Here is a 19,326-nt window from a genome sequence, read left to right as displayed (position 1 = left end):
CACTCTGTGACAGGTGCCTTGTTTGCAGGTTTGTACAGCACCCTGTACAATAGGGCCCCAAACCTTATGGGCAAAGGTTTCAATTAGCAGCAAAATTTATTACTAGTAATTATTGTTTGCATATACTAGCCAATTGCCTGTCAAGAATGACAGGCGGGGGGAGCAGGGTGGCCGGGGACAGAGGTCTGTGATTGGCCCCACCCCCCTCACCTTTGGGGCCAGGCCCACTCCCCCTCTCTCCCCCACCACTTCAGGGCTGGGACTGGCTGACCCCCCTCCATCTGCTGGCCCTGCCCCCCCGTCCACTTTGTTGCCACTGCCTGAAGGGGGGGTGTGGCCAGCAGGGCTGGCCCTGTCTCCTCCTCCTCTCCATCCACTCTGTTTTCATGGCCTGCAGGGAACAGGGGGGATGTTGGCCCCACTCCTACTCTGCCGCTGCCTCCTGCTGGTGGGGAGGGGAGTGGGAACAGAGGCCTGGGGCCAGGCTCGCTCCCTGCACCATCACTCCTGCTGCTTCAGGGCCAGGGCTGCTTCCCTCACCCATACCTGGGGGGCTGGCAGGGACAGAGACCATTGTCTGTCCCTGAGCCCCTGCTCCCCTCATCCCCCCTGCCAATTTGGCCCTGACCCTGTTCCCCCGCCAGTTGCTTCGGGTCCAACCCCATTCCTCCTGGTAGTTTGGGGCCGCTCCCCCAGTCCTTCCCTCGCCACAGTGGCCCTGACCCCATTTCCCTGCCCTTGCACCACATTTTGCTTTTCTGGCATGCCGGCACTCCAGCACCTTCCAAGGTAGGCATTGTAGTGTTTTTCAGCACTCCAGCCAAAAAATGTTGCCTACCCCTGGGGGGGGGGAGGGGTTCTATATATATAAAAGCCTTAGTCTGTCTGTCTGTAATGCTTTATTCGCACTCTGGAGGGCCTGGATGCAGTGGCAACAAAGCAGGGGGAGGGGAGCAGCACCACTGGTCTGCCCTGCCCCACCCCAGCCCTGCTCCCTGGAAGCAGCTGCAATGGAGTGGGGAGGCAAGGCCCTGGACCAGAAGTGGGGTGTGGGGAGTGGACCCGGAAGCACAAGGGCCAGGGCCTGTGCTTGTAGGGACTGAGCAGCCACGAGATGCTGGGAGGGCGTGTGGGGTAATGAAAGGGGGAGGGGTAAGGAGGGGGAAGGTGCTGTGGCCAGGCTACCTGGTGTGGTGCGGTAGCCTCTTCCCAAGGCAAGAAGTGCCACAAGCCTCCCCTCCTTCCCTCCAGCCCATGCTGGGGCCAGACATGTTCTGCCACCACCTGCATGAATCAGAACTGTGCTCTGGCCTGGTCAGGACAGGGACAGCTGGGGCCCCTCTGGCAGGTCTGGGGGCAGGGGGCTGTGGGTCAGGAGTGAAGGGCATCAGGGGGTGAGGGACTGTGGGTTGGGAATGTGGGTCACTGGCAGCACCAGGGGACTGTGGGTTAGGAGTGCAGGGCACCAGCAGGGATGAGGGAGGACAGGGTACTGCAATTTGGTGTGTGGGGGCACTGGCAGGGCTGGGATCAGTGGGCTGCGAGTGAGGGGCAGCAGCAGGGCTGGAAGGGCTATGGTCTGGGAGTGTGGGGCACCGGGGTGGGGACTGTGGGTTGGAAAGGCGGGTCACTGGTGGCACCAGGGGGCTGTGGGTCAGGAGTGAGGGGCACCAGCAGGGATGGGGGGTGGGAGCCTGCAGGTGAGGAGTGAGGGGCACCAGCATGGCCCGTGGGGGCAGGGTACTGCAGTTTGGTGAGTGAGGGGCACTAGCAGGGCTGGGGTCAGTGAGTTGGGAGGGAGAGGCAGCAGCAGGGCTGGGGGGGCTGTGGCTTTCCAATGAGGGGTAACAGAATAGCCAGGGGCAGGGCCACCCTTTAGGGCTGGCCATGTAAACACTCCTTTGAAATCCATCACTGATGATGGGTAATTGGCTAATAACACACACACACACACACACACACACACACACACACACACACACACACACACACACACACACACCCACCCCCCACCCCCCCCCGGGACAGATTCTACCCTAAAGATTTTAGAACGCTTTTTTAAAAAATGTATCATAAAAACATGTACCTACTGATTCTACTGATTTTTGGGGCCCAGTTTTAAAGGTTATCTGAAAACTAGCCCTATAATATTTTAAACTTATTCATTTTTAAAGTAAAGCAATTTTCATTTTTATTTGAACTGCGGAATTGGGCAAGAATGACAAATAGTAAGAGTGAGAAAAGACATTTGAAATAAAAATCAAAATTCAGTCTTTAAAGAGGCAAAATCTGATTATGCCAGTGATTTTTTTTTTTTTTTTTTTTTTTTTTCCACTTGGCTTTGATATGACAACAGGAACATATCTTGTTACACCAACAATACATGCAAAGAGAGCGTCTCAATGGGAGGTGGATTACTTGCATCATCTAAATTCAGTGATGAATGCAAACTATAAAGACTTGAACAGAATGGCATGACCATGGCTTCATGGCAAATGTGTTACCATTTGTGAAGTACCTTGTCAAATCAAAAAATAAATTAAGAAAGAGCAAAATATAATTCCAATTCAGGCTACTCTTAAATGGGGGATACGTACTGTAATGTACCACTGTTATAAATTAACACTAACCAAAGAAAATCACTGCTGAAACAATGCCTAAAATAGTGTATATCATTTGTAAAACTTTACTGGTTTCACACCACACACCCATGATCTTTGGAAAAATTACATTCTTCATACCTGTCTTTTGGTCACAGTGCCATCTACGGGATCCATATATTCAAAGCTGTCTGTTTTTTCCACACTGTAGATATTGTTCCCAACAGCAAACTGCTGATGACTGAATGACTTGTCAGTGATCAAAGCTTCCAGATCTCTCATTATGAAATATGCTGTTCTGGGATCCAATGCTTCATAATCAAATCTTGCATGTAAAAATTAAAAGAAAAAACCCAAAAATAAATATATACACTATATAAGCAAAAGAAAGGCTCTTTTTCACAGAGCATGGTATACTCAACCACTAGGAATTTACTACAGACATGAAAAACCACTTGGGCAATCAAAGGGTGCCTATGCATGAGCAGTGAGGCTGCTCCGATGCACTAATTACAGTGTGTGTGATTAATCAAGTCTGCTGGAGCATGGTAATTCCTGCACTCCAGCATCTTTTGTATCAGCACCCTGTGCTTAAAAATAGTGGTGGGGGCACTTTAACTGAAACTTGTTGAATGCGCTTTAGTTAAAGCACCCCTACCTCCATTTTTAAGCATGGGGATGCTGATACATGAGACACTCTCAGGGCTGTTCTAATTAAAGCAGCCTCCACTCCTGGACCCCGTGTACAAACTCCCAAAGTGCCTAGTACAAAACAGCTTGTGCAACCAAACCCCAAGTTGTATTAAACACAAGCATCCATGTAATCAGTTTAAGAGAAAATTATGTTCCCCCATAGTTCTGGTTCAAGCCACCTACCTCAGTGAGTCAGCAGAAGCCAACAACACAAGCAATACACTTTTTCATTCTACATTTTAAGAGGTTATTAGCAAAATACACCCTATTCAAAGATGACACTGTTTAACTTGACAGATTCCTATTATGTGTAACAAACCATGTGAATAGCATCATTAATAGGGAGCCAGCTCGGAAGTGTCGAGCAACAACCAACTGGCACCTTGCATGCTCAATAGCTTGAGAAGGGAGAGGGATCTTTGGGGCGTGTTCTGAGTGACAACGCTTATGCAAAAAGTATTATGGGCTGCTGTGATGAGACTTTATATGACAGCAGTCCAGAAAGTTAATGGAGGGGCAGGGTTAATTTATTATCTCGCCAGCTGTGATTGAGGGACTGCGGAGAAAGGAACAGCAGATGGGAATGCTTCAGAGCAAGAGGGTGGGAGAAGCTACAGGATTAATGTTGTGAGAAAGACTGATAATCAGGAAAAGCAGAAATCAGCTCACAGAAGCACTGAGGGATCATAAAATGTAGTCCTTAGCTGCTTGAAAAGGGTTTTCTGGCTGGAACCCAGAAGGGAGTGTGGGTTAGAATTCCCTCACTTTTCCCCTGCAGAAAAGAAAGTGACAGCCCTGAAAGAAAAGGGCTGATGTCTGATGAACATTGTGGTTGGGTCTGAACTTTGTTACTGTTGAGATCCAAACTGCATTGAGAGAAAAGGGCAAGGCTGACAAGAGATCCGCTAGGTCAGAGGGAACACTGCGGGCGCTGATTATATTGTTTGACAGCTGCTTAATTTCCACGGGACAAAATTTACCCACTTTAGAAGGAGCCAGCACAAGGCCTATGGCACCAATTCAGTTCTCCTCTGAGGTCTCATACAGAGGTGTATGCAGCAGTATAACAAATGATGGGTGGCACCACCCCCAGGTACCCACACAGAGGGACTGCATAAACAGCCACTGCCATTGCTACCAGTTCAGCTACTTTAGGTACCACAGCTGGCCCAGCCCTTGCTGCCACTGCTACCCAGGGTGCAGCACATGGTTCAAACTCTGGGTAAATGGGAATTATGCAGGAACTTTCGCCCATAAAAAGAGCAGATGGGTGGGTGCCAGTCCTGTCAACTGGGTCCACCTACAATAAAGCTCCTAGCACTCAATTTATCTATGCTGAAAAAATGAAGAGCTGAGTAAAGCTTGCTAGGGCTGGGACTTAGACTTTTGTTTCCATATGCAATCTAGTACAAGTTACAAGCTAAGGCTTAGACCACTAAACCCCACTATTCGTTCTGAAAGAGTAAACGTTGAATATTTCAGCCATTTACTGTTAGTGAAATCCAACTATCCATACACCATAAGTGAAACTTTTATGCTGGCTTTTCATTAAGCAAATGACTTTAACAGAATCCTCAAAGAGGGAATGGTCATAAATTTATGGAAGATTTCATTCTGTGTGCATGCCTGATGAATGCCTCACGTGCTGCTAAACATGCAGCCATACTTACAGTGAACAAAGCTAAACAAGCCACACTTGAACCAGAACTATCCAAAGGACTACATAGCCTCTTGTGCCCTATAATCATTACTCTTACCTGCAATAGTAGTGGCGACCAAATTTTGTCCAGTGGTCTCTGACAGTCTCTTCCACACTCTGCTTTCGAGCAGCGAGGATTGAAAGCCACACTAGCACAGCCCAGAGTCCATCCTTCTCTCGAATGTGGTCAGATCCTTAATAGAAACATTACATTATTTGGAGTATCTGCTAAGTAACAATATAGGCTGCAAACAATAGATGGGAAGCACAGAGCAGCTGTTCCTTTAATTTCATGATTTAGACAGATACAATAATCAGCAATGCATTCTCCTTATGCTTAATAATGCTGATATTTTCCAGAGTGACAGCCAAAACAAATGCCTAGTGGAAGGTATACCGACACCCATATTATATATGACAATACACATTACTTAGATTTGAGAGAGAAAGATGGGCAATTAGCTGGATATAAGCACTATCAATGGATTTATATTTTTAACCATTGTGATTCCTGCTCAATTTAAAGACTGTTTTTACACATCTGGCATTGTTTCCCAGGATTGGCTCTGATGTGCAAAATTCTTGTCATTAACTGGAGTATTTAAAATGAGAAGTCAACTGCACCTTCACGTCTCCCCAGATGTCCCAAAGTCATGGTCAGGGATGGGATACTGTTTTTCTGTCCCACAAGAGTTTTTGAGATGTTTGAAATTCCTGCTCTACTTCAGAAACCAAACTAGACCTTTCAGGATAAAAAGCAGAAACAAAGGGAGGCACATCACAGAACAGTTATTAGGTCACTGTTCAGGGGACTCACCTAGGATATCCTGTAGCCCAGTGATATAGCATTCTCCTGGCATGTGAGATTGAGGTTCAAGTCCTTGAACTTTATCAACCAGAGTAGGGACTTGAGCTTAAGTCTTCCCTCCCACCCAGTGAGACTGCTTACCCATAGGCCAGGGCTGTGTCTAACCTCTAAGCCCTCAGGCACCAAATGCTCCAGGAGCTGCACCACTACAGGCTGTGAACCACATGGAAGCTCCTACCACCTCCCCCGCTGCACTTCATGCCCATGTGGGTACCACTGCTCCACCGTGCAACCCTCCACCGCTGCACTGTATGCCTGTGTAGGCACCCCTCCCACTGCATGGAGCCATCCCATACTTCTGCACCACATAGGCATGATCCTTCAACCCTTACAAGCCAGCTCTGGTATCACCCTCAGCTCCCTGCACAGAGTACTACACTGTCTCACCCTCTGGAGTGGAGGCAGGAAGCAGCGGCAGTATGGAGAAATCACAAAGAAGTGTATTCTAATGAAATAACCATGCAGTGAGACCTAAGATGCTTGCAACAAAGTTGATACAGATGAGAAATTTCAGAAAATCTGACTCTAACCGAGTATGAAGTTTGACCAGAGAGACAAATCTAAGAAGTGACAAGGGTACCATGGGATGAAGCTGCTAAGTTTAAACTCCAGTTTGGCAACAGATATATTATCAATTACTGTCAATATTGGCAAGGCAATAACAAAAATAAAATCAAGATTAATCATGTAGGGCAGGGGTGGCCAACCTGCAGCATAAGCGCCATGGGCTGCTTCTGTGCGTGGCATATGGCATGTCAGGGAGGGACAGCCATGTACTCCAGCAGATAGGGCAGGGAACAGAAAGCAGATCAGGAGATGAGGGAGAGGGCAAAGAGCAGGGAACAGAAAACAGAGCAGCAGATCAGGCAGAGGAAAGGGATTGGAGTGGCACTCAGGTCATGTGTAGGGCTAATTTGTGGCCTGCCTGCCAAAAAGGCCGCCCCCCAACACACACAGCAGTTTATTAGTTAGGCTTGCTGAGAGCAAACAAGCTATACCCACTTTATAAAATCACTGCACATTCTACCTGCATTGTTTCTGCTTGTAGAATCTGTATGCCATTAAAACACACACAGGAAAATCCCCCAGATGAAAAGCAATGCAACCTTGACATCAGAGAGGATATAAAAATGTCTGCAGGTAAAAACAAACAAACTAGGAATCTTGCCCTACCAAGAATATTCTGCAATTTTGCTGTTATTAATAATACCCTGTAAAATCTACGTTGTGTGTGTGAAAGTATATAGTGGTCTCAAGGTAAAGTGATGTACTGCAGCTACAACACAATTAATGCAAACTTGCAAAAAACAGACACTATCAGTGTAACAAGAGGTGGCACCTCACCCCTCTCTGTTCAGCTCAAATGACGTGGGAACTTCAGACCCTTATGTGAAATATTTAAAGGCTGTTTCACATTATTAAACAGAAATGAGGAAGCTAAATACAAATAACCACCTTACTACTATAATCAAGACTACATAGATGAAACCATCAGAAAGGCATGACATGCCAAAGTTGATGTTTTTTGGGGGAGTGGCAGAGAGGGAGGGAAAGAAATCTTCCCTCATGCATTTTATGCTCCTTCCATGAAGCTCACTAACATACAAGGTCGGTGAGTCAGATATTGTTATTGGATTGGACAGCTGTTTGGGACAGGGACTAATGCATTTGCACAGTGGCCAGCATGCTGGTAACAATACTGACATTCTTCTGCCCTTCATTCTCTACTTGACAGTAAGACTGAGCTTCCAGAAGCAGAAAGTGTCTTTTACTACAGTGCTCACCACACTGAGCACGGTCATGGGTGGATATAGGATTTTGAAAAGGAGGATGCAGATGATGTGGCACATAATCACACAGACCTTGACACATGTTATTTCTAGTTAAGTAGAAACTAGAAGCTTTACTAATATTGTAGGGGATAGCACAATATTATTCAGTTTCTGATCAAAGCAAAATATAGAACTGCTAGAATGTGCACTAACTTGTTAGAGTATATAAAGTTAAAAAAATATAACTAGGCAAAAATAGTCAAAGGCTTTGTATTGTTAATCCTGTAGTCATCATAGTTAAGTGTACATCTCTTATTCAGAGTCATAAACAAAATCTAGCCTTCTTTAACATCTTGACCAAGCTTCAAATACTTCACTGTTAGTCATTTCTACACTTGAGTTAATATTACCATACTTGAGATAAGGTGTTTACCTAGAGCTAAAAACAGCCTGCAGGGCTGTGACATAAGAGATGCATTACCAGGAATGGCTAACAGACAGCAAAATTGCAGAAGAAAGGATAGTTTGAACAGTGAAACATCAAGACCATTAAAAACGAGAGAGGGTTGTTAACACCTGTGGAGCAGAGAGAGCGTAACAGGAATCAGAGAGGTGATAATGAGCCATGCCATCATTTGACTCTCCCAGCACTACCTGAATAGAAATGCCAGAGTCTCTCCCAGGCAGTTGATTTTAAAGTTTGGGTAGAACAGGAATCAAAAAGGCTATGCAACTGCATCACTGCACCCGCTCTGGATCCACCCTTGGCACCAGTTCTGGGTGCTCCAAGTGCTGCTACAACAGCAGCATCAGCCACCATACACTTGTTTCCCTTGATTAGAATCTGGATGCCATCAAAGGATAAATATTAACAATAAGAATAAAAATGAATAAGAATAAAAAGGGCAGGATAATTTTATGAACACTTAGAGTTTTGCAATTTCAGACCATAAAGGGAAGCAAATCTCATTCCCCAGAGAATGAGCTATTTACCTGAAGGATAAGTAACTTCCCTGTCAACTCCATAACGTATATCATTATGAGCTGGACGGTATTGCGGGGTGTCTTTCACTGAGACTTTAAATATTGTAATATACTGTGATGTTGAATGTCATGTACTGCAACATTGTAACATGAACTAAAATGCCTAGAAGCCTTCAGAGGACTGAAGGAAGGAACTGCAGTATGAACTGCAACTCCCAGAAGCCCCTGGCGGACTGAAAGAATGGACTGCAATGTGCACTACAACTCCCAGAAGGCAGAAAGGGGGAGCAGAAGCAGCAGCGTAGGAGTGCAGGTCACTGCAGCAGGGACAGACAGACGTGCAGCAAAAGAGTTTGGAAGGAGTGGCAGAGCAGGCTGCATCAGTGGGTCTCAGATGTGGAGCCCGGGCAGATGGCAATTATGTGTTTTATTGGACGAGAGAATGGTTTGGAGCCCTCTGGAGCAGTAGGAGGGCTTAAGGTTCTCAAGTGCATATATCCCAGTGTTAGTATTTTCTACTGGTTACCTGTTCTTGGGTGATTGCACCACAGTGTCACTCTTTGCTACCTGTTAACCAGATCCTAAGTGTAAGTATCTTAATATTAATGTTTATTTACCTGTGTCTGTCCCCCTCTCCCTACCCTGTTGGCTTGTGACCCTAATCCCCAGCATTCCCTATATAAAAGTGGGAACTTCTCTTGCGAGCTCCCTGTACCAATTCCTGGAGTTGTGGGGTTTAGGCTTTCAGATATTTTGAGGATGCAGGCCCTGTAAGTACTTCAACAGGTATTACTAACAAATGTGACTAAATGCATCAATGATCTGATCCAATATGACAAATCACATATTCCTTTGTCACATATTCCCCATTTACAGCATGATTTATTAAATACCATGTTTTCCCACATATAAAATGCATCTTTCCCCCTCAAAACCAGCTGTTAGAAATTGGGGTGCGTATTATAGGCAAGAAATGTAGTTCCCCATAGGTCTGGGAATCTGGTGACAGAGGGGCGATGGCAGCATTAATTGCCATTGCTCTAGATGCCATGACAATGCTGCCACTGCTCCCCCACCACCAAATTTCCCAACCTGTGGGAAGCCTCCCTCCCCTAGCCAAATGATACAAACCCATGTGCAGATCAAGCTGGTGCATGTGGTTTGTCTGTGGCCAGACCTGGCACCCTGTGTCAGATCTGGGGTATCAGGTCTGGGGTCACATGCTATGCCAAGTCCGCATGAGAGGATGATTGATCAAGCAGAAGCCAAGGTTACCGCTTTCCCTCCAGCTGTGGGAGATGCAGGGCATGAAGGGAGGCAGGCAGCAGCAGCAGCCACAGCTCAGCTTCAGGGACCATCCCTACAAATCTTCGCCTTCTTCTGAAGCAGGGTCTGGGCCCAGTCTGACCCCACACACCAACCAGATGCAGCATGTTGGATCTGGAATCATGTGCCAGGTTGGCTACATTTCTAGCAGGGTCTGGGGGCACATGCCGGGTTGGCCACATTCTGTACGCTGGATTCAGCGCATAGCCCTCAACCCAGTGCATAGCACCAGATCCACTGCACCAGACTGACCCATATGAGGTCAGTCCATAGCCAGATCCAGCCCATCCCTGCGCTGGCAGAAGGGGAAGGTTCATAGGGATGATGCTCAGAGCTGAGCTGCAGCCACCATTGCCTAATTTTCCACTCTGCATCCTCCATTCCCACAGTCAGAGTGGGTGGCAGATAGTGCAGCCTGCAGGCACAGACTGCTGGTGAGTGACCCCAGCCCAGATCAATCCACGGGCTGCAGTCTGGGTCTGTTTGCACATTTATGGGGGGCGGGGGGGAGGGCAGCAGGACAAGCAGGCTGGTTTCAGACAGCTGCCCCTTCCAGCTGCATTGCTGTGCAAAAGCAGATGCTGTAGGAAATTTTCCCTTAGCTGTTGCTTCTCAGTTACTTACCTAAGTAAGACCTTTTTTCCTGTGTGATGCCTTTCAAAAACAGTTGCATATTATATCCAGGGTAAAGGTAAATGCAAGTAAATATGATATACGTAGTGACATGCATACATTACTCATTCAGGAAAATGCTCTGTATACCAAGTTATCTGTACAAGGCTTTGAACTAGCAACCAAAGATGAGATGAATTCAGATTTAACAAATCTTTCACAAGCGTTCAATAAACCAAAATGGTCCAGTGAAACATGGGCAGTGAAATTCTTGGAATGGTCTCTGTATGCTCCAAGCCTTATGCTGGCAAGGCCTAAACTCATAAATCTCTGTGAAGAGGGGTGAGTGTATATATGTATCATTCTTCTGATTCACTTAGTGGTTTCGGCATGTGCTCTGTCCTTTGCATATCCTTCAGGAGGACATACAGCTTGGTGCTGGTTTTTTTATTCCTTTCCCTCAAAAAAGGGAAGGGAAGAAAAAAATTCTAGGTAAAATCTGGATGGAAAAATCTGGAAGCAATCCAAATTGTCCAGAACCAGAAGTCAATGACAAAAACACCAGTCTGGTCTGAACACAGCAACAATACTTTTATGTACACAAGAAGTATTTTCTTTGATAGTAAAATCCCTACTGGGCCTTTGGGATCTCTCAAAGTCTGTTTATTTTGTTTCCTTATCTTTTAGCACGGCTTTCCTTTTCCCAGTATTTCCAACAGCAATGGGTTGGCATATTCTTTACTTGCATGTTTGTTTTGTTCAGTTTTTTTATTTCTTTTTGCAGCTTTAAAAACATTATCCCACTTCTTTGGGCTAAACATGTCCTTACCTTACAATACCTCTGTGTACTTAGTCATCTTCGCTCTCTAGTCCTATTGCAGTATTTGGCCTGAGCTAGCTCAGTTCCTTCAGCTTTGTTAACAGTATTTTTGCTTTGGTTTATACATTGGATGCAATTCTATGCAAAAGAAAAATCAGCAGAGAAACAAAGAGCAAATAAAGATCTGCACTATTTTCTCCAAATGAAAGATGCCCAGACATAATGTATTCCAGGGCTGTGATACTGCTACTGCTTCCTTCACACTCACGGCTCATAGTTCAGCATACTATAGCCCTAAGATTAATTCTCTGTGGGCGCATCTACATGAGACATTTACTGCAGTGCCATCTAATTAGCTCCACAGTAAAGTCTCAACATTTATACATGAGGCATAATTAGGCTGCAGGAAACTAATTCAGTAGCAGGTTAGTACTTGTAAATGCAAGTATTTATCCTACGGTAGAGTCCTTTAGTGTGCAGCAACACATGTGTAGACACTGGCAGGGCTGGCTGTGGCAAAAGGGTGCTTCCATGCAGGGGCTGCCTGCCAGCTAGAGCCACACCAGAGCACACTTATGCCCCAGCCAGCCCCTCCACAACATACTGAGACAGGTTGGAGCAACCCTGGGCTGGCAGGCTGACCCCCGAGGCCTCTTGCCAGCTGGGGCTGCTCTGACCCAGCTCAACATGCTGCGATCCAGGGTGCATGTTCAAACGCGGCACCTGGGAGCAATTAACTCTGGCACGATATGGGGAGTTAATTGCTCTGTGCTAATAGCATGTTTGCATGCACCATGGAATACTTCTCTTGAAAAGTCCTGAAGCATCAGTGCATTCTGGCCTGTGATTTTAATGAACAGATTGGTTGGGAGGTAGGAAGGAAGCACGAGGCTAGAAACAACAATCTTGTCCATGATGACTGCTTTATACTTAAACGCAGCAATGACAACTGCTACATAGGACTTGTGAAGGACAAATCGTTGGCTTGCTTTTCTTTTTTTTTAAGTTAACCTGCTACATATTTCTTGGTGTAAAAGTGGCAAAAGATAGCAAAGTATTAGGGCGAGATTCAGACTAAACATTTTTTTAAAGGATTGTAGCAGGTTCTTGTTCATAACTAGTTAGGTAAATTGTCATACTGATTTACGCTGTGTAGGATCCCAGGAAACCAAAGGCCTTGGAAACAGACTAAGCCAATGCAAACATTTTCCTATTCTAATGTCTTTGCTATTGTAAGTTGTTTGAGGCAAGGGCTCTGCCTTTTACTTTGTGTCTGTACAGTGCCTACCCCATTAGGGCCCCAATCATGAGTAAAACCTCTGAGCATATATGTATCATAATATGTGCTTTCAACTAAATATCTTCAAGGTTTCCCACAAGTTATGCTAGCCAATTCTACTAGGGGCATTAAGGTCTCCAAATGCAGTCTTTAAAAGCAAAATCAAACTGAAACAAATGTTTGTACTTAATGGAGAAATATTTGTTTGCAATTCCTTTGTGTCTTACAATTTATCTCCACTGGTTTGAAGCTAGCTGTTATCTTAAGAAATCTGAGATTTCAGGGGTCATTTTGATCTGTTGAACCTTTTAAGTTAATGGAGTTCCTCTGGATTTCCACAAAGGTAATTAAAATCAGCATACAGCTCCTCCATTAACTTTTTTTCCTAGTAAGCTTTCAGCAGAAAGCCTCCAGAGTTGTTGATATCTGAAAGTTTGGAGATGAAGTATGAAAACATATAAAAGTTAGATGCAGCAGTTGCCAGAGTGATTTAAATCAAAGGTAAATAAATCAAGTACCTGACTTTCCTTGTTCTGATTAATAGTTTGCTGATGAAATTTAGATAATAATTGCTGCTGCTGACACCTTTCTCTGAACTGTGTTCCGGGCATTACTCACAGTATCAGCAAGTCACTAACCTCAGCTGACAAACTCCGCACGCTGCTACAAAAATGGAAGAAGTTTTTCAAGCACTGGTTTAGCTCCAAGAGTAGCTGCCAGAAAACAAGTCTGGGAAACACAGCCCTATGGGACATTTTCAAATGCTTTTGTCCTTTTATAGCAGAAAATTTGCTTTTATTTACTGGCTAAAGCAAAATCCCTTGATGTTATTAGACAAGGGCTTTGCATTATTGTTAGCTACAGCTGGGTTTTATGTATTACCTGAACATACAACATTTGCTTTCTGGTGTTTTCAGGCTAGTATGACAATAAATGTGATAATTTAGATGCCAGTCTGTAAAACCTCTCCTGCTTTTACATAGTAATAAGGTTATTGTTTTATTCAAATGGATGGTAGATGCTTTTAAATATTATATGCTGAAAACTAAGAAACTGCCAAGTTTCACATCTCTGAAGAGAGACGATGAAGGACACTGAGTTAATATTAAGAAATATTAACTCAAATTCCCACCACTGGCAGAAACTGATAAAGAACAATGCTGTCCAGGCCATCGCATTAAAGAGAAAAAGACTTGTAATAATACAAGTCCATATCACATGTTGGCTCTTGTCAGGATTACGTAGGTAAATTCAACTGACGGGGAAGATGAGGCAAAGAGAAATGAGGACCTACTTTGTCAAAAGCTGACTGATGCAAAGAACCATTTGACTTTAATTTAGTGGCTCAAGTACAAATTGGACACCCTGGAGACTTTCATACCTGTTACCTGGTGAGTGCCAGGAGAGGAGAATATTTGGTAAGGGGTGTGGGTACAGGTACTGGTGGGGAGAAAAAGATTACTAGGTGATTGAGAAATGGGGAGAAAAGCAGCGTATGATCTAGCTGTGGAGCCCGCAGGAAGGAAACCCAAAAGTAAGGAAGAATAAAGCCTAGGAGAAGAGGCAATTGTGTCTTCCTCATCTGACAGGTCTGCGCCTAGTCTGACAGAGGAGTTTCCTTGAGTTCAGTGAGACACATGTCATACAGAGGGGCAGGCTCATCCCTGACACTATCAACCACTGGTATGACTGGATAAAAGGTACCTTGGGCCAGTCCTGAGAAAGGATACCCTCTCTGTTCCAATTATGGGTGAGTGTATGCCTTGGGACCCATGCTCATGGGTTGGTACTAGTTAGCTTGCAGCTGTACTTCTTTGGTGTGTATGTGTCAGGAGCCACCTTCCCCGTGCATGAGAGGCCTGGATGGCTGGTTTGTCACCATAGCTTGTCTAAATACCTTTGAAATTCAAGAATGCATCATACAAGAAGAGAGCAAAGGTTCAGGCCCATCCCTGGTGTGGATCCGCCATAAATATCAGAGCAGGAGGGAGACACCACACCATTTGTCACATGGATTGGAATTTTCTAAAGAACCTAATGGAGTTTACTAAACATAATCCATTAAAATAGAAGTTGAATTCCTGACTCCTTTGGATCCTCTGAAAATGGCAAGTAGGTACCCTTACCACTTGGGAATGAGGCTTTTTTTTTCTCGGTTCAGGGTCTGAAAAAAGATGTTTTTGTCTCAGGGGATCACAAGTGCCCAACAGGAGTGTTACAGAAGTATGGGTTAACTGACTTTTGACAAGAGGGAGAAACTACAATGTTTAGGAATAGGGAAACTGGCACTAGATGGATGGGAAACCATTATACAGCAGAATGGTTGAATATTCCATGATTTAGCCACCGACCTGAAGTATCAGGATATGGAGAACTTGTGCAGGTGCAAATGTGAGTATACTCTGAAAGGAAACAAAGTTCCCAGTCTACTTGAAAATGCCTACTTTCTCTACTCTCTACATTGGCCTTTCAAAGACCTTGATGACTGCCCTTAGAAAAATATCCATGCAAAGCTCATCCAAAGCCACAAAACAAACAAGTGGCAGAAATGGGCAGAGAACCCAAAAGTCCAGGTTTCCAGTCTGTTGCTCTGAAAACTAGTCCATACTTGCACATCAAGCAAAAGAAAAGCCTTGTTATTAATTCAAATTCTCGGGCTTCTCACAAAAGGATAAATCTAAAATATCTACAATACCCCCTTTGGGACAGAGTCTGATACACCTACAGGGACTACAGTATTTTATTCCACAAGTCGGTCTGCTGAAGCCAAGGAGACTATTCATGGAATTAGGTTCTGTTCAACATGAATAATGGGATCAGAAGGTTATCTGTGGTTGAACTAACCCAACATATTTATCATTGGGCTTAACTAATCAAATCATCATGATGCTGTTACCCAAATTCCATTGCATGGTATTTGCTTTCCTTGAAAAGTAGTAACAGAGAAGTTATTCCACACAGCAAATAACTTCCTAGAATTAAAACCATAATATAAAATAATTAACCAGCTACGCTATGCATTTAATTATCTGTGTGTACTCCAAGTACAAGAAAAAAAAATTCTTGCACATAAGCCAACTTAAAAAAGAAACAAAAAACCCTACCCTATGAGGAACTCCTGAACAGCCACTTAACATAGAGAAGAGACAAACACATACTTTTTAAAGATTATTCTCACATCCCAAACATACCTTTAACCTGAAGACTTACAGACCATACTGCATACTTTACATATTTGCACAATGGCTTTGGCCATTCTGCATTCATGGTGGCTTTTTCATCTGTTTTGCATCCTGTATGCTACACGCTGCCTTTACTAGCTGCTAGGGCAGTTGAGGTACAATATGTTTGGAAAAATGTGGCTTCTGAGTGGAATACCTTAAAGTAGCTTTATTATAGAGATGGTTTTGTCACTCAGATTATTGGAAAATAAGACAACATCAGAAAGGATGCCTGCAACAGGATCAATTTAATACATACAGACATATAATTACTCCATGGATCCTCATGATGACAGTGGTTCTCAACCAGAACCATCTGCACATGCACAAAAATCCATCCCACTGTTGACACCCTATGAAGAGAAGCTTATATTACAGTAAGACCAGAGAACAGTTTTCTGGGCCTCTTTTGTTATAGTATGGAATGGCAAAAAGGACAGCAACAGGCCATCCAAGTGTTATTACTACTGAAACTCTGCTATTTTACTCACTTTTTACAGCACTGGTCATGTGGCACTTAGAGGCGTAAGGTAGACTGTCCAATTTTCCTGGTCAACTCTACTATGGAATCGACTTTGAGTCTCTCAACCCATAACCTAAGAACCATAGGTTACTGGTGTCCAGAAAACAAAGAGAGAATAACTGTTGCAAAGGATCAATGGGAAGTTTTGTCTATTGGTTACTTACCAGTGCCAAAACTTTCTTCTCCACAAAGTGAGCATCGTCCAGAATCCATCAGGCTTGAGAAGAATCTCCATCCTGTTGGTGTTTCATACACAGGGACTTTCATTGACTTTGCCACCCTAAAAGAAGGCACAATAAATCCCACCATTAATTAAGACCATATAGTATTTTACACATAGATGCAAGATTTTACCATACATCTCTAGAGCTGAGAGATGTTCTGGCACTTGTCATACCTCATGTCCATTTTAGACATGTCCTTTTATGTAAACAAAGACAAAGAGATGGAAAGGTACCACCCTTTGACTCTCATATTCACCCAAAACCTGGATGTGTTAATCCTCTGGATACAGTACAAGGCACATCTTTTCATTTGGAGATATGTAGGGAACTTGGCACCCCTACTTTTGCTAGTGGCAGGTCAATCAAGATTGTAGAGATGGACATGATTTATTATACAGAGTCTTCATAAAGTCCTTGTGTACTTTTAAACTTTAGAAACTTAGGTTGTAGGTATGATAGAAACAATCTGTAAATGGCATTTAAAAGCAAATGTATTAAAGTTTTAGGACAACTAGAGCACAGAATGCTAGAGTTCAGAAGTAATAACAAATTTATTCTTAAGTAAGATGGATCTCCGTTCCACTACACTCTGAATGTACAACAGTTCCTAAATGATGTTTTCCCGGAGAAGTGGATAGGCAGAGGTGGACCAATTACTTGGCCACCTCATTCACCTGACCTGTCGCCATTGGACTTCTTTTTATGGGGACATGTTAGAAGTGTAGTTTACTTGTCAAAACCATATTCTTTGGTGCAACTTAGGGCTAGGATCGCCAATGCAATTAGTGCAGTAACTCAAGAGCAACTGGGAAATGTTTTCAAAGAGTTGGAAGATTGGACTGAGCACCGTATCATGATGGTGGTTATGTTAAAGTCGAGCATTCTGTACTCTAGTTTTCCTAAAACTTTAATACATTTGCTTTTAAATGCCATTTACAGATTGTTCCTATCATGCCTACAGCCTAAGTTATTAACATTTAAAAGTGCACAAGGACTATATGAAAACCCTATATGATTTTAATGTAAATTGTGTTATTCTGTAATAGTATTTCTAAGAGTAGAAATACTTTTCTTTTACAAATCACAATAAATAAGTAAATGTGGAAGCTAACAGAACCATTACAAAAATAACTGGGGGGGTCAGCACCATTTTTGAGCAGAGTCCCAAAAACACCTGCAACCTCAACTTGTAAGATGTTGATATGCTGGGGTGGATGGAGGGGGAGCCGCAAGGGACCTGATCCTTGTTGTGGTAGTGCAGCCTTAGCCCCTTCCTCGAGGTGTGAGTGCCAAGTACATGCTTTTATGTGCTATGCTCTGGCATGCCTGCTGGGGCTTGCCTACACCTAATATAATTTACTAGCATTCTCAGCAGGAAAAAAAAAAACCTGTGACCACAATGTTAAGGAATTAATACTGTTTCTTGTATGTCTGGGATTTTCCATGTTCACCTTTTAAGAAGGAGAAATGTCAGAGAAAGATATGCAATATGACTGGCTAAAATAGAAGGTATGATTTCCGTAAAAACATCCACTGTATACCAAATTAGGCCATGGTCTCCCAGACACTTCACAATATGCAAAGCTACTCAACTGAGTATGTTATGTACATGTTTGTATATTTGTAGAATTGAGAACCCTTTTCATATTTTGTTTTAAAAAATATCTCTCTCTTGCTCATTTGATTAAAGTAATAAATAATAAATGCAGCAAAAGACATATCTTGTACAGTACTGACCATCACCTATGGCGCTAATACTGTAGAAGAAACCAATGGTCAAGATGCAAAAATGAATCTTTCTTCCTTAATTCTTAATGAAGAAGATAACCAAGGATACAAATTTGCAAACGCCAGCACACAGAAAAGCTGGATACCAACATAGCTTTAAAAATCTGACCCCTAAACCTTACATTATTTTGAAAAGATCACCCAAAATTTCACAGCTTTTGATTTTCACTAAGAGCCATATCCCATGTTGCACTTAGGATGTATTAACTGCACTTAAAAAATAAGTGTTTGCATGTTCAAGTGCAAAGTTATGTCTTTCATCGAAGGAGTATCTCTAAATCATATTAACAGGTATTTAGCTATTGTCCAACTGCTTCGTGGTTCAGGACTCCAGTGCAGTGCCAGGGCTGACAGTTACATTAGAGATCATAGTAAGCATAACCATATGAGTGGTCAAAACACATGCTAACTTTAATACCGCAGAGATTTAAAACATATTAAATATCATGCTCAACAAAGCCCTAACTAACTAGCAAAGGGACCGTTTTGCTTTTAAGATTTCCAATCTAGATTTCCATTTTCATATTTATAAATTAAATCCCAGAGAGACATTTTCCTCAGAAGGTACTTTGATCCTTCCCCACTTTAAAAAAGTCCCAGTTAAAATTACAGGAGCACTGCCAATTTTCCATTAAGTCAAATTAAAGAAAAATGATATATAAAGTGGTTTCAGCTATTACGTATGCTCCTGATTACCTCTGTCAGATCCTATGCTTTATGTTTCCTATTTATGTGTTTTTTTAATTGTCTTTTTTGCTATTTGAAATATTTACACAGGGAAAAGTCTACCAACTCTAAGGAGGAAGCAGCAAAATTGGCAACAGCAGTGACAACTGAAAAAAAGGAAAAAATATACAGAAAAAGTATTTGTTTCTTTTTCATTTCATTCAGTTATAGTCATCCGTGCATGTTCCCTG

The 19,326-nt window shown here is 43.3% G+C and overlaps 1 protein-coding gene across 1 annotated transcript in view; it reads right to left on the bottom strand.

The window, feature by feature from the left end:
- The window catches only part of PGM5 (phosphoglucomutase 5), a 201,287-nt gene that overhangs the window by 48,399 nt on the left and 133,562 nt on the right, over positions 1 to 19,326 (bottom strand). The window contains exons 7-9 of the mRNA XM_019517663.1: positions 16,562 to 16,677; positions 5,051 to 5,186; positions 2,742 to 2,925 (exon numbers count right to left, since the gene is read on the bottom strand). Of these exons, the coding sequence (XP_019373208.1) occupies positions 2,742 to 2,925; positions 5,051 to 5,186; positions 16,562 to 16,677 (436 nt within the window). The remainder of the gene's footprint in view (positions 1 to 2,741; positions 2,926 to 5,050; positions 5,187 to 16,561; positions 16,678 to 19,326) is intronic.

The sequence above is a fragment of the Gavialis gangeticus genome, unplaced genomic scaffold, assembly GCF_001723915.1.
Source record: "Gavialis gangeticus isolate Ggan-Ray unplaced genomic scaffold, GavGan_comp1, whole genome shotgun sequence".
In the NCBI taxonomy this organism is placed as follows: Eukaryota; Metazoa; Chordata; order Crocodylia; family Gavialidae; genus Gavialis; species Gavialis gangeticus.
The sequence above is the reverse complement of the archived record's forward strand: the minus strand, read 5'-3'. Positions and strand labels throughout refer to the sequence as shown.